We start from the raw sequence: 20962 nt of genomic DNA, 5'->3' as shown, positions 1-20962 counted from the left end.
GTGCATATGAAACAATATTCAGTGAGAAAAGCAGAAGGCAACTGCTTATCACTGAATGTATTTGTTACTAATATGTGAAAACATATTATTTCCATTAGCAATGGTCAAAAGGAAACTTTATATAGATGCATAATAAAAATTTAATGAACCTATAATTATAGAGCAATAAGAGCAACGAACTACCAGCCTACAGTGGAGACGAATATTCCAAGTAACACAAAAAGTTTTTAAAACATGTTTTTAGTTTCAAGTTAATCCAAAAAAAGTTACTGACAACAATAAATTCAGTATTTTTATATTGACGATGGGAAATAAATGCAGAAACTTTATAAAATAAAAATTTTTAAATATTTATAAATATAATTTTTTAAATGCAATAGGAGTAGAAATAAAGAAAACAGAAACATAATTATTTAAAAGAAATAGACAAATAACAATATATTTCAAAGTCTACTGTGCTTGTACTCCTAGCATTAAAAGTATTAAAAGATATTAAAAATAAATTTAAGCTTAATTTGCCTGATTTCAGGGGACTGATCCAGATGTAATTCATATTCCTTATCCTTTTCATCATTTTTCTGGGTATACCTATAAAAGCATAATCACCAATATTAATTTTGAAAATTCTTTTAACAGGACCCCCACACAGTAAATTCTACCCATATCCTTATAAACATTTCTTGAATTTTTACATTTTGTTTCATTTCTAGTATCTTCTAAATAGGAAAATCATTTGAGGTCATTTCTCTTTTGGGAAGCTTTCCTTCCAGATCACCTTTTTCTTCATTCTAAGTCATATGCTTACAGGTAAATCACCCTATCTCAGTCTAAGATGCGCACCTCAAGATGGTTTCAACAGGAGACAGAGAACACAGGTATTGTGGCATCATCATGAGTGCAACCAGTGGTTCTTATTCAAAATGAGAAGATGTGGATTCTTATTCAAAATGAAAACAGCCTTCTACTCTCTAAAATAGAACTTACAGTCAAAACGAGCATGCACACACACACACACACACACGCGCACGTGCACACATACGCTCTGATAATCCTTCAAAACAAGCATGTGAATCTGATTCTTGAGCCACGCCCTGCTCAAGGAGGGTTCTGCCTCTTCTTTCATGCTACCCTGATACCTTTGCAGTCATCTCTGCTTACTAAAACTGCTTGTTTCTAATACAAGCCAGTTTAACCATTATTTTACTTCTTTTGTAAAAGACTTACTCCCTCCTCTAAATAGACAAATACCAGGTGATGCTCTCATGGAAGCCCTGCTTTCTTTCATGGCCACCTGTGGTTTGTGTCACTGTACCAAACATGAGCTCTATGTCCTAGTCATTTCTTAATGAATAAGTGTGATTGAGAGCACAGAAACATCCAAGAAATCATTCTTCATGCCCTTTGTGCATCTCTGAGAAAGAGATCCAAAAAGTTTTAAGATTTTACTTTAAAATCTAAATAGAAAAATTGAGCTTTAAAGCATTTATTTGGAAAGTGTAAAAAGCAGGCTAGGTGCAGAGGTTCACGCCTGTAATCCCAGCACTTTAGGAGGCCGAGACGGGTGGATCACTGAGGTCAGGAGTTCGAGAACAGCCTGGCCAACATGGTGAAACCCCATCTCTACTAAAAAAAATATATGGGCTGGGCACGGTGGCTCATGCCTGTAATTCCAGCACTCTGGGAGGCCGAGGTGGATGGATAACCTGAGGTCAAGAGTTCAAGACCAGCCTGGCCAACATGGAGAAACCCTGTCTCTACTAAAAACACAAAAATTAGCCAGGCATGGTGGCACACATCTGTAATCCCAGCTACTCAGGAGGCTGAAGCAGGAGAATTACTCCAACCCAGGAGGCAGACGTTTCAGTGAGCCAAGATTGTGCCATTGCACTCCAGCCTGGGCAACAGAGTGAGAATCCATCTCAAACAAACAAACAAAAAAATTAGTAGGGCGTGGTGGGCGCCTGTAATCCCAGCTACTCCGGAGGTTGAGGGAGGAGAATTGCTTGAACCTGGGAGGTGGAGGTTGCAGTGAGCCGAGATCATGCCATTGCACTCCAGCCTGGGCAACAAGAGTTAAACTCTGTCTCAAAAAAAAAAAAAAAAAAAAAAAAAAAAAAAAAAAAAAAAAAAAAAAAAAAAAAAAAAAAAAAAAAAAAAAAAAAAAAAAAAAGCTTAGAAAGAAGCCTATGGCTTATCTTTAAATTGTGACAGGAAAGGTGAAGAATCTATTAATAAAGTAGAAGAAAAAAGTCAACAATAAAAAGTTTATTCTTCAGCAGAAATTAACATGCTAGCACAGAAAAAAAAATTTCTTATAGTGTGACAGCATGTCTGAAATGAACGTAAAAAGTATGATGAATATAAATATTTCCACATTTTTTAGTAACAAAATGACTAAGACTGGACATGCCCAAATATTAGAAGTAAAAAGCTTTACGGACATTATCGTTTCCTTAAGTGTGTTCTACTAATGAAGCTACTTTGATCATCAAAATGACATGACGCAGGGAGTAAAAATTCTAAGGCAGTGTTTTACTCTTCCTCACTGTTTGAGGACTGCCTAAAAATCGCCCAAATGTCATGCTAGCAAGCCTCATAATAAAAGTCATCTGATCATACAGCATGCAGCATGGAAAAACACAAAAGCCCTTGAAAGGTGAGTGTGTAGCGTGGCCCTCAACGAACCCAGCCTCCCATTATTCATGCCCTAAAATCTGGGCTAAGAAGCCTATGACTTGTTTTAAGCAATAAAAAGTGACAGAGATGATTCTGTGACAGTTCTGGGCCTGAGCCTTCAGGAGGCCTAGCAGCTTCCACTTCTGCACCCTTAGAAGTCCTTAGCCACCACGTAAGAAGTCTGGCTATCATGCTAGAGATCACATGGAAAGACCACATAAATAAAAATCACAGAGAGGCTACACAGAGAGAAAATGAGGCCGAGCCACCCCAGCATCCCAGCTGAGGCTAGCCCCAGTCATCACCCAGATAAATTCAGCCACATGAGGACACCTAGCAAAACCAGCAGAAGAATGGTCCGGCTGAACTCAGCCCAGATTGGAAGACCATGAGCAAATATGATGGCTGCTAACCAAGACACTGAGTTTTGGGTGTTTTCTTACACAGTGGTAGAAAACAAGCTGAAGAATCTGACATATCACTGTTGAGAGTAGAGGGAGGTTAGGGATGGATCACAAAAGATCTTAAAACATACTCTCAGCCCACCTGACAATCATGCCCAGGATCTGTGTATGTTATCAAATCCTTCACACTACAAGACCAAATTTTATTAAGTTAATGATTCAGGATAAAGTTATAAATATCATAATCATCACAGAATCTTACTTTTGAAAATAATCTTAGGTTTTCCACCAGCCCCCATGTTTTACCAATAAGAAAAAAGAGGGCCAGAGAAAGGGATGGTGTTCTAACTGGAAGGAAGTCAGTTCCTTGGGGATTCCCAGCTCCATGCTACTCTCACTTTTATTTAATTTATCTGAAAAAAATGTTAAGTTTAGAAAAAAATTTAGGTGAGGTAACTACTCAATGAATGCTTTTTAAATTGAGACAAAAACTGAAAACAGTACCTTTTCATTTTTACTTTACTTGATAACATTTAAATATCAAAAATGTAAAAATAACCAAAAGCTAAAACATTTTTAAAAATAAAAATTACTGCCTTTCAATTATTACTTACATTTCACTGGCATTTGAAATCTTTTTAATTTTCTTCTTCAGTGATTTTAGTCTCTCTTGTATTTCTTTTTTTTCCTGTTGCCATTTTTTAATTTCTCTTTCCAAATCTTGAAGAAACCAATCTAATTCCGTCTTTGAGATCTAAAAGCATTTAGAAAGTACTTAAATAAATGGCAAGATATACTTTTTAACAAAAAAGACTGAAAGGCTTTAATTGTGATGGAGTCTAGCTTAAACAATGACTCAAGTTCAGTGGAACAGACACTCCCAAGCTGGCACCCTGTGGCAGGCTATGTCCCCCAGCTAAGCCTGGGACACCAAGTCACACCAGACAGCCACATCCTACCCACTACGTGCACCTGATTACAGCAATGTGCCCAGAGGTATCCACATTTCACTCTCTAGCATAAATGATTCTCTAATCTACAGAGATGTTTTAGTTGGCAAGTCCAATAGTTTTTGTTTGCTTTTTATAAATATAAATATAAATATAAATATAAATATAAATATAAATATAAATGTAATACTCTCGCTGGTCATTAAAGGCATTTGGGTTGAGTTACCTGCCAGAATTTCAGACAGTGTGACAAAGAAAAACGAAAACCTCTTTGGAGACAATGCTAGTTAGCGTTCCCCTGGAGGATCTGGTACAGCACCACTTGACATCCAGCCCTCTTTGTCAGCTTCCTATGTAGTTGCTGCTTTTTGAAACTTCTGAATCTATAAATTCTCTAAAGCTTGTATGTATTTTTTGAAGTATCATCCATTCAATGGTAGCAAGGGGTACGTGTTTATCAATACCAGTCACTTATAAGTAAAACATTCCCTATGTTATTATTTCTAATAACTAATTTAAATGTGAATCAAAGCAATATTTAAAGGAAACATAAATATTTTCTAGTTTAAAATCCCACTATTGTCAATGATGGCTTAATAAAATCCTAACTTCACATTTGCTTTGGGGAAACTTTTCATTTTTTACTTCCTATCAGATTCCCTAGAGCCTGAACTTCCTGCTTTGACTTAAAGCACACTTAGGTCACTGAGGAACACAGTTCAGCTATAGAAATTCGAGGTCTTCTCTGTCAGAAAGGACACTAAAGTCAACTACATGGATTCCATAGGAAATAATGGCCCTCCGGCCAAAAGCTCTACCAATTTAAGAGGCCACTGCTCCCTCTTCAGCCTCAGACACCAAGGTTTTCAATGTTTCTGGAAGGCAGATTTGCTAACCAATCAAGGTTCTTTAAGATTTCTGAGTCCTACAGCAGGGATAAGGTTGATTTTGGCACAGGAGAACTGTTCTTAGATGGCAGAAACTGAACAACAGCTCAGTAACATTCCCTTTAACATGGGAGCCAGTTCTCATATTTTCTTTGCTGCAACTTTGTTGATCCTCAATTTCTTGAGTCATTACTGTGACTGGGGTAACCACCATGCCTACTCTACTTAGAATCCTGTGTTCTACCTGGTCCAGTTCTATTACCAGGGCCAATGTGCATGTGCATGCCTCGCTGCTGACAGCCAAGCCAATCTTGTTTCTCACCTATCCTTTGCTGCTATTCTGAGCCAATGATCTCACCTGGGATCCAGCCTCTTGGCTAGGAGAATATGTGCAACCACAGGGTTATGCTGTGCCATGAGAACCTAGTTGGCAACAAGTTCCTAAGGGAGTTCAAGTATCAAGAAGCACAAAGTATTATAAACACATGCGCACATACATACACATATAGCTCAGCCAGTGAAAATACTACATGAGTTAATCTTCTATTTGTACTAAACACTGCTGAATGCCATAGTTGCCTCATAATCCTAAACAGGTCAGCTATCACAAGCTTGTTTCTGACTGCACGAAAGACAGAATGATCTCCTGAATCTTTTTCTTTCAAACTTAACATAAAACAAATAGGCGACACACAACTGTAACCGCTATATGTACAGTTTATTGACATAACTATAAACACCTTCTGATGGTCTTTTTCTCAATTAGAAATAATTTGTTTTCTTACCTTTTTTATTAAACCTCAATGTTGTTCTAAAATAAATAGTTGAGGTACCTTTGATAATATATACATAAATTTTTTAAAAGACACAAAGAATGCTAAGCAGGTAATGAAAATAGAATAAAAAGAGAGAAATGACAATACAAAACCATGAGTCAGAGTAATATAAAAATGAATGGCATGAGATCCTAACCATTCTATAGAAATAACAGGCCGGGCGCGGTGGCTCACGCCTGTAATCCCAGCACTTTGGGAGGCCGAGGCGGGTGGATCACGAGGTCAAGAGATTGAGACCATCCTGGTCAACATGGTGAAACCCCGTCTCTACTAAAAATACAAAAAATCAGCTGGGCCTGGTGGCGCGTGCCTGTAATCCTAGCTACTCAGGAGGCAGAGGCAGGAGAATTGCCTGAACCCAGGAGGCGGAGGTTGCGGTGAGCAGAGATTGCGCCATTGCACTCCAGCCTAGGTAACAAGAGTGAAACTCCGTCTCAAAAAAAAAAAAAAAGAAATAACATTAAAACTGTCTGGTAGACAAGGTCAAAGAGAAAACATAATGAGCTGTACGATTCAGTATCCACAACACAAAAACTAGTTGCACAAGAGAGGCCCTGGCAGCGATGGTGGACAGAAGGGCCTCACGAAGAGGATTAATGCAGAAACACCTCACAAGACCAGCACAGAGCCTGGAACTTGAGTGAACATTCAAGAAACATTTGTCACATGAAAGAATGGATAATATCCCCAACTCCATATAGCAGTAAACAAAGCAGCAAATTTCATAGAATGTGAGCCTGATGTCCTCTGATGTAGGCTGATGGAGAATATAAAAACACAATTCATTAAATGCAGCTTTTCAGGGGGTGACACACACATTGTTTGATAAACATTTGCCAAGCTTCGAGTCTGTATACTGAGCTAGGCGCTGTCAACCAATGATGACTATAAAAACCAGCCAGGTGTGGTGGCTCACACCTGTAATCCCAGCACTTTGGGAGGCGGAGGTGGGCAGATGATGAGGTCAAGAGATCGAGACCATCCTGGCCAACATGGTGAAACCCATCTCTATTAAAAATACAAAAATTAACTGGCGTGATGGCACGTGCCTGTAATCCCAGCTACTTGGGAGGCTGAGGCAGGAGAATCGCTTGAATCCGGAAGGCGGAGCTTGGAGTGAGCCGAGATGGCACCACTGCACTCCAGCTTGGTGACAGAGTGAGACTCTGTCTAGAAAAAAAACAAAAAACAAAAAACAACATCCTTCTGGGCATAGTAGCATGTCTTTGTAGTCTCAACTTCTCAGGAGTCTGAAGCAAGAGGATCCCTTGAGCCCAGCAGTTCCACCTTGGCAATATAACGAGACCCCCATGTCAAAAAACAAGCAAAACAAAACAAAAAAACAGTCCTACTCTCAAGAAGATCACAGGTGGAGAAAATATGCATAAAAGATAATTACTATACCATGCCATTCTAAAATTAATTCAAAATGTATCACAGACCTAAATGGGTAAGCTAAAACTATAAAACTCTTAGAAAATACAGAATATTGGCTGGGCACAGTGGCTAACCCCTGTAATCCCAGTACTTTGGGAAGCCGAGGCAGGTGGATCGCCTGAGGTCAGGAGTTTGAGCCCAGCCTGGCCAACATATGAAACCCCGTCTCTACTAAAAATGCAAAAAATTAGCTGGGCATGGTGGTGGGTGCCTATAATCCCAGCTACTCGGGAGGCTGATGCAGAACCCAGGAGGTGGAGGTTGCAGTGAACCGAGATTGTGCCACTGCACTCCAGCCTGGGCAGCAAGAGCAAAACTCCATCTGAAAAAAATAAAAAAATAAAAAACAAATACAGAACATTAACTCTCAGTGCCCTTGAGGCAGAGAGGAGTTTCTTAGCTATGACACCAAAGGCACAAGTAATAAAAGAATAAAAGAAATTGGACTTAGTGTATTGAAAATAAAACCTTTTGTGCTGCAAATGATACCATAAAATGGAGATGGGAGGATGGAAGTAATTATTTGCAAATCACATATTTGACAAGGAACTTGTATCCAGAATGTATAAAAACTCTTTGTTTTTGTTTTGTTGGGACAGGGTCTTGCTCTGTTGTCCAAAGTGCAGTGGTGAGATCATGGCTCACTGCAGCCTTGACCTCCTGGTCTCAAGTGATTTTCCCACCTTAGCCTCCTGAGTAGCTGGGACTACAGGTATGTATCACCATACCTAACTATTTATTTATTTTTCTTTTTTGTAGAGTGAGGGTCTCATCACATTGCCTTGGCTGGTCTTAAACTCCTGGGCTCAAGCAATTCTCCCACTTCAGCCTCCCAAAGTGCTGGGATGACAGGTGCGAGCCCTGTTTTGTTTTGTTTCTTTTTTTTTTTTTCTTTTGAGACAGAGTCTCACTCTGCTGTTGCCCAGGTTGTAGTGCAATGGCATGATCCTGGCTCACGGTAGCCTCAAAACTCCAGGGCTCAAGTGATTCTCTCAGTCAGCCTCCCAAGTAGCTGGGACTGCAGCAGGGCACCACCATGCCTGGGTAATTTTTTTACTTTTTGTAGAGATAGGATCTTGCCAAGTTGTCCAGGCTGGTCTCAAACTCCTGGGCTCAAGCGACCTTCCTGCCTTGGTCTCTCAAAGTGGTAATTTTATAGGTGTGGGTCACCATACCTGGCCCAAAAACTCTTGTAAGTGAATAACAGAAAGACAAACTCAATTCATAAATGAATAAAGGATCTGAATAGACATTCCTTCAAAGAAGATATACAAATGGCTAATAAGCACATGAAAAGATGCTCAATATCATTAGCCTTTAGGGAAATAAAAATCAAAATCACAATGAGATACCACTCCAAACCCATTAGGATGCCTAAATAAAAAGATAAATGATGGTAAGTGTAAGTGAGGATGGAGAAATTGGAACCTTCATATGCTGCTGGCATGATGGTTTTGGAACAGCCTCGCACTTCCTCAAATGGTTAAATATGGCATTGCCACATGATCAGCAATTTCACTCCTACACATATATCTAAAAGAAATCAAAACATATGTCCACAAACTGTCCATGAATGTTCATAGCAGCACTATTCAGAATAGTGAAAAAGTGGGAAGAACTCAAATGTCAATCAGCTGGTGAATGAATAAAATGTGATATAGTCATACAATAGAATATTATTCCACAGTAAAAAGGAATGACATACTGATACATATTAACATAGATGGATATACGTGGATGAACCTTGAAAACACTGTAAGTGAAAGAAGACACTTATAAAAGACTACATGTAACATGATCCATTTATACAAAATGCCCAGAATAGACAAATCCAGAGAGTACATCAGTGGCTGCCAAGGGCTGGGAGACAGAAGAGAATGGGTAGTGACAGCTAGTGCATTTAAGATTTCTTTTTAGGTTGATGAAAACGGTTGAAACTTAGACTGTGCTATGCACAGCCCTGTATATATACCAGAACAATTAAAATATCTATTTTAAATGGGTAAATTTTATGCTACGGTTAATTATATCTCAGTAAAGACGTTACAAAATGGTAATTTCTGTATCACATAGTCATTATTACCACCACTGCATGAACAAAGGCCTGTAAGGAAACCTGAGGTTGCCATCAACAACTGCTTCCTCAAGAAAGTGATGCCCAAAGTATAAGCAGGAGGGTGCCAGGCTTAGGGAGAAGGAAAACCACTCCAGGCAGAAGAGATGGTACGGGGAAAAGGTTTGGAAGTGAGAAATTGAATGACAAACATTATCCATTAAATTAGAGAACAATGCAGAGAACTGGCAAGGGGGAAGGCAGAAGATGAAGCAGGCACCAATCACAGAAGGCTCTTGGTAATTACTGAGTGTTAGTAAATTACTGGTGCTGACCTACTATAGTGGAGGGATAGCATTCATAGTTCCATCCTTCACACTCTGTAGCCACTCCGTTTGTCATGTGACCTTGCAGTTCCCATCACTAATGAGGCAAAGTCTATTTTCCCCAGCCCTGACCCTGGTGGCTACGTGACTACTTTTGCCAGTCGGGTCTGAGCAGACCTGAAGTCAGCAGTTTTGAAAGGCGCTCATGTGGCCAGCTTGGCTTGCCCTTGAACCTTCCTACTGCCTTGAGAATAGGATTTTCAGGGTGGAAGATGCAAGACGTGGAGGAGAGCTAGTTGTCCCAGTCATCCCAGCTGAGGCCATTCTAGATCAATCAATCCATAGCCAGCTGATCCCAGATATGTAGGCAAGAACAGCAAAGACATTGCAGAGCTCTTGCTGGCCCAAAGGTGAACTAACCCAGCCAAGCCCAAGCAGGACCAACCGATCCAGACCTCCTACACTTAGTGTTTACAGTCATGTGTCACTGGGGTTTTCTGGCTGGGAGTTACTCAGTGTTCTTATGACAGTGATTAACTGATATGCCTACACCACTGTAAAGTGGTGAGAAACCTTCCTAGCAGTTAGCTGAACTGGGCTGTGGAACTGACTTTCTCTTAAGGGAGGACAAATGCATGGGCTCTGGAGCCTGACACTCATGACCTGTTCTGCCACTTCGTGCTGGTGTGACTTGGGGCAAGCCGCATTAGCTGCTCCCACCCCCGTTTCCTCATCAGTAACATGGATATTAGTGTACTAGAGTATAACGCTATTGTATGAGGACTGTTTTGAGATTCATGTAAAAATTAGGAATTGAGTACGGCACATAATAGGAGCTTGATAAATGTTAGATTTAAAAAAGGCTGAACTTGACAAGGACTCATGACTGAAGAGGAGAATCCCTACCTCCGCACCGGTGTGGGCTGAGGAAGTTTTGGCAGGCAGGACCAAGATTCTCTTCTAATACTAACAAGGTCCAAAAATCTACCCTATAAATTATTCCAGGCCAAATGATTTGACAGTGTTTTAAGAGCTGATATCGACTCAATGCCCATCTTAGCATCCCATTAAAGCACCTTAAGACCATATGTCCTGGGCAGATAGAGAGTGACTGATTAATAGATATGGGGTTTCTATTTGGGGATGATAAAAGTTTTCTGGAATTAGATAGTGGTAATGGTTATACAATAATGTGAATATTCAAAACCACTATATTGTATACTTTGTAATGGTTAAAACGGCAAATTTTATGTTGCGTGAATTATTCTCAAGCAAACAAAAATGAACATATGTCCTTGAGCAATAGTGCAACCAGTTATAACCCGGCAGTCACAGGTTAGGGTACATAAAAAACAACAGGAGATTCTGGCTTTAAAAAAGCTACTTTTTTACCAGCAGAGACTAGGTAACTGTACCAATTACCTACAGAGGCCGTTCCTAGCTCATGAATAACAATAGAACCCCATTAGCTATATAAAATAGCTAGCTCAGATTTTTACTGATGCTTAGTGCATGCTAAGCATTCTTAAAGTGGTTTGTAAAAAAATGATTTTCTTAGCAGAGGCACAAGTAGAATTTTGGGTGGGACAGTTCCACCTTGGGTACTGCACTTACTATCTCTGGCTATCCCCTGTCCTTTTTCAACCACCCCAGGCGAAGCCTCACAAAGCTGTGACGTAGGCAATATATTATTAACGAGAACACTGTGGGCAAAGACGCTGAAGAACTGTCTTAACACCACGAAGCTATTAGGTGGCGGTGCCGGGGAGTGGTGTGGACAGTGGGACCCTAAGGCTCTCAGATTTCTATAGCTTCCCTGTTTTTCTGTTCTCTATAAGGGGCTCGGTGTGCATTTGCTACATCCAAACATGGCATCAAGTAACTGGAGTAAAAGGAAAAGTTGGCTAGCTCATAACCTCAGCAATCTGCGGTCAAAGGCCAAAGGGAAAGATCAGGAAAAGCCACACGTTTTCTTTGTATGTTTATAAAAAATTTCTCCGTGAGCTATGAGCATAATCACTATTAATAAAGAAATGACTGTGGCTAAATCTCATCTATTGTTGTGTGGACACCAATCCAAGGAACTCAGATTAGTGACTTATCCTGGTAGGGAATAGGTACACATTTTATGTGGCAAGTCTAATTACTTATCAGGCTTATAATTTGGGGGGCTTAGTAACTGCCCTTTTAAGGCACTCTTGAGTAGGACCACACAACAGCACACTCAAAGCCTTAACAAGTTAAAAAAAAAAAAAAAAAAAGCCCAAACCTGGAGCTGTGGCTCCCTTGCAGCCCCCACACCACCCCTGGGTGCTTGATTTCCCAGACTCTTCTGGACTGACTGTACAAGATTTGTGTACACATTACCTGTGTGATGAACTGTACACACACAGCATGCAGTCCGACCAGCAATTCAGAAAGCTCAAAAAGCCAGAAAGATACCTCACTGGCTGAATGCTACCTTTAAGTGACTATGTCTCCAATCTGCCCTCATCACTCAAACAAGCAGCCACAGGCATTCCCACATGGATTTATTAAAACTGAAATTTCCTGAGGCAAAGTAAGGTTTATAAAATTACTGTTTTGTTAAACCCCTGGGTGGCTTATAGAAACCTGTGTTCCATATGTCACTAGGCTATGTAGAGTTTTGCTTTTTGTTCTTTTTTCCTTCTCCCAGTCAGGAAACTGAGTACAAAGTCTCTGGTTCTATCTAATTCTTGTCTTTAGAATCTCCCCTGTCCCATCTTGAGTAACAGCTCTTGGGGAGATGTTATGACAGTTACCTTTACAAACTGAACCTAAAATCTTAGTAAACAAGTTTCCTGATTAAGGTCCCACTAAGCTAATTTTCTTCTATTTAATATGTTACCCCAGCTATTAATCCAGACTTCTGAAACAAACTCCTCCTTTCTTAAACGAATTAGTATCCTTTTGTTACCTTTCTAAACAGATGATGGTAGCTTTTAAAAATAAATGCACCATAATTTCCTCACACCTATGATTCCATTTCCCCACTAATTCAGTTTGGCTTTGTAACTAATTGCTACCCCTCCACTAACCATGTATTTAATGATCAATCTTGACTAACAATTCAAGGTAGATGCTACCTTGAAGGTAGCATCTCTATCTTGTTGAGATCGGCAGATCTCAACAAGATACTCTGGCTGACTTTACAGTTCTAGTTTGTCTAAGGCTCCATGTGTTATTCTTATACTTCCTTAGGAGTAAGATAAAGATGATGATAAACGCAGTGGCAGCCAATGCCTACTGAGTCCTTACTAACAAGGCGGTTTTAAGTACTTTATAAGTATTAATCTAACCATACAAAGTGTGCGCTATTATTACTCAAATTTTCCAAGTAAGGAATTAATGCACAGAGAAGGTAAGTAAATTGCCCAAGAATAGAACTAGTATAGAACCAAGCCTAGATCCGAACCCAGCCAGTCTTGTCTCCAGGGCTCTCATTCTGAACCTCTATTGCTATGCTGCCTCTCAATATAAACAAGAATTTACCTCAGAGCTCATAAAATAGAGTTTCACTTAACCAAGCAAACTGAACTATAGCTAAACAAAAACCCAGATTTACAGCCCCTTTCTCATAAGGCAGTTTGCAGAGGTTCTAAAGCACAGCAAGAAATAACCACTTTACTATATCACAAAGAAATCTGAAGCAGGCAATTCTGAGAAAGAATCTTTTGTTTAGCCAACAATGCAGAAGTTCAGCTGAGGCTGCACAAGCACGGTTACACTCATATTCTCCTAATTATGCTGCATGCAATTAAAGACAAGTTTCAGATAGGATTACCTTGTTTTCTTCTAAGTTCCTTTTCAACTTTTCTTCCAGGTCCCTGGTCTCCTCTAAGCCCTTAAGTTTTATCTGCTCATAATTTTCATATGCTTCTTTAAGCTGCTCTTGTAATACTTGGTACTCCTTTTCAATCCGTGAAATTTCCCCCTAAAAATGAATTGCAAAACAATCTGTTAAAAATCATTTAAAATGCCTACTTATGATCTTGTTCTTTACCGTTTCTTAAAATAAAGAAGAGTAAAAGGCAGATGAAAATTTACAAGGGAAATGTCACAATAACTCAGGAATTTAAAGCCCCTAAACACTGGTTAGCAAAACCAGCTCTTTGATAAACATAATCATTCATATTACTGGAATTCATAAATTCTCCAATCTATACTAATTAGTTCTGAATATTTGTTTTAGAAGGGTTCAGTATTAGATCAACAATTTGATTAAAATGTCACTCTCCACAATTAACACCAAAGATTATTTATTAGGTTTAAAAAGCTTGCACATATTACACATATTTTAGTTATAAACAGAACATATTAACTTTGGCTTTAAGTGTTTCAAATAAATCGTTGCTGGTTATTTCAAAAGACAAATTAAAATATTATCAATGAATTATTGTCAATTACGTTTCCTTTTTTTTTTTTTTTTTTTTTTTGAGTCTCGCTGTGGCGCAGGCTGGAGTGCAATGGTACAGTCTTGGCTTACTGCAAAGTCTACCTCCCAGATTCAAGTGATTCTCCTACTTCAGCCTCCAGAGTAGCTAGGACTACAGGCGCATACCACCACACCTGGGTAATTTTTGTATTTTCAGTAGAGATGAGGTTTCACCATGTTGCTCAGGCTGGTCTCAAACTCCTGACCCCATGATCTGCCTGCCTCAGCCTCCCAAAGTGCTGGGATTACAGGCATGAGCCACTGTGCCTGACCATCAGTTATATTTCTTGCACCAGCTTAACAACAAAAAATTGCAGTGAACCGAGATTGCACCATTGCACTCCAGCCTGGGTGACAGGACGAGACTCTGTCTCAAATCAAAAACAAAAACAAAACCCAAAGGCAGGCTTTGGAAATCTATCCCAGGCACAAACCTGGTTCCACCTATGACATCTCCTGTACCTTTCCCCAATACCTTAGCATCTTTCAAGTATAAAAAAGCAGGAAATCAAATATTTGAAACTCTGTGAATGATCAGTTAGAGAACTGTGAATTATGGTCAGATTGACCATCCATGCCAGTTTGCTTTGGACCATGCCACTTTGTCTGCCCAAACTGAAAGTTTAGCACTATAGAGTCCATGTTTAAATAAATTAATTAAACGGTCAACCTTATTATCATCCAGGAGCAAAACTTTATAGTTTAAGATCTTAATTACTTCTATTTTAATTCTGCATTCAGCAAAAGGATCACAGTGAATAGTAACTTGCTATTATGAATGAATTTTTATGTCCCAAATCACCAAAAGAGACAGGCAGAAAGCTAGACGCTGCCTCTGTTATTACATTTAAACTTCGCCATACTTCTGTGAGAAATACATTATTTTTGCCTTTAATAGATCAGAAAACCAGATGAGGCAACTTCTCAAAGTCCCAGGAAAAAGTAGCAATGCTGGGATTCAAATGCAAGTCTCACTAGCTAAGAAGCCAGCAATCAACTATACTAGCATCAAGGCCCTAAAACTAAGAGCTAATCTAAGAACGCATTTGTGAATGGTCCCATCACTGATAAAAGCATTTATTTGAGGGTCAAAAGCACTGACTCATTAAACAGAACCAATCTGGTTTAAAGCTAAGTACAGCCTAAGACTTCAACAAGACTAAACAGGCAAAAATGTTCACTATAGCACTGTTTGTAAGCATAAAAAGCTGACACAATTTAAATGTTCAACAATAAGAAATTGGTCAAATTATCACACATTAATAAAATGGAAAACCAAGTATTCATTTTAAATGCTATAAATCGTATTTACTGATATGGAAACAAGTCTACAATATATTAATTGAAGGCTGAAAATTTCAAATACAAGATATATGCTGTGATCCCATCTTTAAAAAACTATTGTTTAATTATATGTAAACGTTCAAACAGCCTGGAAGGCTACACATCAAAATATTAACATGGGTGATGGGAAGGTAGATGATTTTCAATTTCTCTTTCATAATTTTTGGTATTATTCATCTAAAATGTTTAAGGACTCTATGTTTATAATTAGCAAAAACTAAAGGCTATTTGTACAAATAGCAGCAAGAAACACAAAGTTCTGACCTACCTACTTAACTAGACATTGATCTTGTCAATCATTCTGTACCTAACTATAGAACTGCTTTTTAAATGACAGCATACTATTTCATTTTATAGCTATATCATAATTTAACTAGTCCACTATTGATGGAGGTTTAGACTGTATTCAATTTTCTGCTGATACAAATTCAGACAAAACAAACTACAAATACCCTTGGCTCACTGGTCTCTCTACACAGATCGATTCCTAACTGCCTTCCAAGAAATTTCAGCTTCACTATCTTTCAAAATGTGAATGATTGCTTCTCTTATTTCAAGTGGGGTGGGCATCTTTTTATATGTTTAAAAATAATTTCTTTCATTGTGAATTCTATTCACATCCCATCTCATCTTTGTGACAGGTTGTTGTTCATCTTTTCCTTACTGAATTATAGAAACTTTGTATGTTAAGGAAATTAGTTCTGTTTCATGCTGCACGTAATTTTCCTTGTCATCTGTGTTTTGACATGTGTATGCATATATGTTTTTACATATATGCTATGCATATAGGATATACACATTACATGCATGTATATATGTATATAAACACACTTTTTTTTTTCCCCATGCTTCCCCTTTTACTGATCTTATAAAAGATTTTTCCCAGCCGGGCACAGTGGCTCATGCCTGTAATCCCAGTGCTCTGGGAGGCTGAGGCATGCAGATCACGAGGTCATGAGTTCGAGACCAGACAATGATGAAAACCCATCTCTACTAAAAAATCTAAAAATTAGTTGGGCATGGTGGTGTGTGCCTGTAGTCCCAGCTACTCGGGAGGCTGAGGCAGGAGAATCACTTGAACTCAGGAGGCGGAGGTTCTAGTGAGCTGAGATCGTGCCACTGCACTCCAGCCTGGGCGACAGAGTAAGACTCTGACTCAAAAAAAAATAAAATTCCCATTTTTTTCTGGATACTTTTATAGGTCCATTTTTTATGCTAAAATCTTTGATCTGCCTGGAACTTATTTTGGTATAAGGAATGAGGTAGGGACCAAAATTGATTTTTTCTAGATGGCAATCCATTTCTCCTATGTATTTAATAATCCATTTTTTGCTCACTGATAATTTACCATCTTGATTGATTGATTGATTGACTGAGATGAAGTCTCACTCTGTCGCCCAGGCTGGAGTGCAGTGGTGAGATCTTGGCTCACTACAACCTTCGCCTCCTGGGTTCAAGCAATTCTCCTGCCTCAGTCTCCCAGGTAGCTGGGATTACAGGCGTGAGCCACCAGGCCTGGCTAATTTTTGTATTTTTAGTAGAGACGGGGTTTTGCCAAGTTGGTCAGGGACTCTCATAATAATGGTCTATGTATGTGGTAATATAGATTTATATTGTGTTTTGATATTTAGTTGCATATCTCCCTTTCTTATAGTTTCTCTTCCATATCCATTCTTTATGTTCCTTTTTACATATGAAGTTTAGAATCAATCTGTCTAATTTCAAATTAACCCTGTGCAGTAACCAAGCCTCTTGGTATTCACGGCCTTGTACAGACCTCTCTTACCATGTATCAGGGTTGGTGGGTTGGTCTATGTGACCAAGAGAATGCAGCAGAAGTGATCAATTGTGACTTCATAAAGCATTGCAACTTCTGGGATCACACTCTCTGGAAAAAGCCAGCCCCATGAGGTCAAGCAGGACTACGTGGAGGTCCACAAGGCAAGGAACTGAAGCTTCCTGCCAACTGGCCAACACCCATTTGCCAGCCATGTGAGTGAGCCATCTTGGGAGTAGAACCTCTGGCACCAGTTACTCCTGCAGATGACTGAGCCCTTGTCAACATCTTTGCTAATGCTATGAGAATCTCAAGAACCATTCAGCTAAGCTGCGTCTGAATTCCTGACCCAGAGAAATTGTGAAATTTCACAATTGTCAAATGTTTACTGTTTTAAGTCACTAGGTTTTGAAGTTGTTTGTTATATATATAGCAATACATAACAAATTTGTCCTGTTTATGTATACACTGGGGTTGTGTTAAATTTTAACAAGCTTTAGGGAGAACCAATCTCGTCATCATAATAGGTGTTCTTATCCAAGTATATGAAATATCTTTTCATTTAAGGCTTTTATGTGTCTCTCTAGTATTTTAAAATTTTCTTTACATATATTTAAGTATTTTATCTCTTGGTATTGAAAATATTTTCTTTGAACACACTTTATAACAGGTAACTGCTTGTATATAACAAGGTATTTCTCTTATATCCAATTACCTTTTTGAATTCTCTTACATTTTAGTATAGGTTTTCAGTTGATCATTTTGGATTTTCCTGGTACACAGCCTTTGCCTCTGTAATGCTTCACCATTAAGCAAGATGATGGCTTTTGGCTTAAAATATTAGCATGTTGAGAAATATTCATCAATTCCCATTTTCTTACTAGTTTTGGTCAAGACAGTGACCTGAATTTTATCCAATACCCTTTCAGCAACTTTGAGTTGATAAGACAACTTTTCTCTTACGATATATATGAACAAAGTAAATTATATTAGTAGGTTTTCTAACTGAATCGTCATTATAGTAGAAACGGTCTTTATAATATCTTTCTGTACTATTCACATGAATAAACTTACTTATAAATTATTACATGCTCATTAGACTAGTTAAAACAATAAAGCAGGCCACCCTGGGCGACAGTGAGACTCTGTCTCAAAAAAATAATTAAAATTAAAATAATAAAAATTTTTTAAAAATAATAAAACAAAATAAATGAAACAAAACAATAAAGCTATTATCCTTTAAAATAAATATGCTGGAAAAAATTTACCTTTTCCTTCCCTTCTCAAATTTCAACAGTAAAAATCATTTTTGTGTTATGTTCTCAAGCTTATTCCATGATAACTTTGTGTGGATTAAGCTGGCTCCAAAATAGTTCATCATTCCATCTAGACAAATTAATGAAAACTAAACCTTTAAACAGTTCAAGATAATTCTGACTCACTTGATGTTCCTCAAAAGGGTTATATGGCTCAGTATTGACTTCTTTGTGTGCTGTGTTCCAAGATACCTGTGGGGCAAAACAAAAAATTAAAATTCACTTTGTCTCAATTGCCCTAGTAAAATAAGCCATCATATAATGACACTTTAAAACACACACACAATTTTTTTAAGTTTTTTTTTCCCATTTAGATCATGTTCCATGTTTCTGTAAACATGTATATTAGAAAATTATTTAGAATTAGTATAACTGAAAATGACTTTGATCCATTGCTCTTAACACATTTTTTTTCAAAGCCTCCTAGAAAACAGAAAACATAACGAGGAGTGGGGAAATTCAATAAGGATTTAATGAATTCATATCCTATAAAGGCAACTATAGAGGAATCCTGATTTAGTCACATGCTTGTTAGGAAGGAACTCATTCATACACATCCCTCTTGTTTCTCTCTATCTGGCTGTCTCTTTTTAACATTCTCATTTCTCCCCTGGTTTGACAGGAGACGCTGGGCATGTGTACGCCAGGGTCTTCCTTTTTTCCTTCTCTGAGGAGCGGCCAGCACATTTTCCCTTCCTCCTCCACGCACTAAGTCTTATGGGGCAGGCACCCCATGCTGGAAGGCCTCCATGCGGGCCCTCCCGTAACTGGCAGGTAAGGTGCTGTGATGCAGGCTACACTGCCAGCTAGCACTTGAACTTTCTACAGAAACAGCCACCTCCTCCTCTGGCACCTTTGTTAATTCTTAGGATGACGTTTTGGCTCCACCTGCTGTGTTATTTCTCAATGTGTGTAGAATTTCAGTAGCAAAGACGGGTATTACTGAACCTAAACTACTTTCTAAGAGGATTACGTGTCACGTGTCACAAAACAGTTCATATTTTAAAAATATTTTCAGGCGAAAGCTTCAGTAACCATTATAAAGTCAATCAACTTTAAGGATTTTTGTAAATACAATGGCAATGAAAAATGAAAAGGAAAATTTAACTTCAGTATTAAGAAGGCTTTTCTATTTAATTCTTACCTGTATGGCAATCACCTGCATGTGTGGAATGTCTGTTACTGTGCTGGTGTTTTCTGGAATGACTTCAAATTTGTTGTTAGAATTGCCACAGTGCCCATCATTTCTGTTAGACTCACTCAGGACTGTATCAGCATCAACTGTGCTGCACTGTGACTTTACAGATACTCCAGAAGAGGCATCAAGGATCTGTGTTTCGGAGGCAATCTGGTGACGAGCAGCATTCTCAGCATTCAAATGATGACCCTCAAAATAGGCAGCAGCATTTTTATCTGCTCTGTCATTGGCTACAAAAGACGGCACCATTGGTATTGATCTTGGCAGTGGATATTCAGAAGAAAGGCTGGCCAAGGGCGTATATATGCTGGTGTACTGGGGCAAACCTGGTAACACATTTATGTATGCTGGCGGTGTCTGGGTGATGTCAAATCCCTGGAAAGGAAGATATGTACAGTATCCTGTGACCAAATGGGATTGAGCCCAATAAGTTGGTTTCATATCCTCAAGAAGCGGTTTGGGAGAATTAGAGGGGAGTCGCTTGTAATTTGCATCCTCAGAGCCTGGTTTGGGAGAATTAGAAGAGACCCCTTTGGGTTTCCCATCCTCAGAAACTTGTCTAGAAGAATTATTGGATACCGGTTTGGGCTTCACATCTTCACAAGCTGGTTTGGGAGAATTTGTAGACACAGGTTTGGGTTTCACAGCCTCAGAAGCTGTTGCTGAAGATGTATCGGCCACTGGTTTAGATTTTACATCTGGTTTAAATTCCCTAGCAGCTGGATTCAGTGGTAGTCTAACTCGTAAATACTCTCCTGTTTTTGAAATTTCTTCTACTTTTGTTTTAATGTTTTTCTTCTTTCTTTTTTTCTTGAGCCGTAACGCAACTTTCTTCAATGCAATACAGTTGTCAATCACAACAAAACGAGGACATCCCAAGAGGAAAGATTTTAAGCCTCCTGCTTTTTCTAGTATCTGTCGAGTTTCTTCTGGGAAAAACTCATATTCTTCAGAGAACATCTTGTTACTCATGTCCAAGGGACCATGTTCCTCCAACAACTGAGAGAAGTAACTTGGAAAAAATTTACATTTACATGAGTTACTATAAGGAATTTCTTGAATATACTTATTTAAAAAAAAAAAAAACTTGTATTCTCCCAAAGCGAAACATTGTTTCACTTTTCACTGATCTCAACCTTTTCCCAAGAACAAATATAACAAACATAAGGTTAACTGCAATCAATGATACTTATAAAGAAAATTTTGGGCCGGGCGCGGTGGCTCAAGCCTGTAATCCCAGCACTTTGGGAGGCCGAGGCGGGTGGATCACGAGGTCAAGAGATCGAGACCATCCTGGTCAAC

The 20962-nt window shown here is 38.8% G+C and overlaps 1 protein-coding gene across 10 annotated transcripts in view; it reads right to left on the bottom strand.

Moving 5' to 3' along the window:
- Positions 1-20962, bottom strand: part of TTC3 (tetratricopeptide repeat domain 3) — a 127121-nt gene that overhangs the window by 17595 nt on the left and 88564 nt on the right. For all 10 annotated transcript variants that reach the window (XM_017526232.2, XM_037737665.1, XM_017526233.2 and 7 more), the window contains 5 exons: positions 19607-20672; positions 18589-18654; positions 13375-13524; positions 3695-3834; positions 520-588 (listed from right to left, as the gene is read on the bottom strand). In XM_017526232.2, coding sequence (XP_017381721.1) covers positions 520-588; positions 3695-3834; positions 13375-13524; positions 18589-18654; positions 19607-20672 — 1491 coding nt within the window. The remainder of the gene's footprint in view (positions 1-519; positions 589-3694; positions 3835-13374; positions 13525-18588; positions 18655-19606; positions 20673-20962) is intronic.

This window comes from Cebus imitator, unplaced genomic scaffold (genome assembly GCF_001604975.1).
Source record: "Cebus imitator isolate Cc_AM_T3 unplaced genomic scaffold, Cebus_imitator-1.0 Scaffold41, whole genome shotgun sequence".
Classification (NCBI taxonomy): domain Eukaryota; kingdom Metazoa; phylum Chordata; class Mammalia; order Primates; family Cebidae; genus Cebus; species Cebus imitator.
Note: the sequence above shows the minus strand (reverse complement) of the source record. Positions and strands in the feature narration are given on the sequence as shown.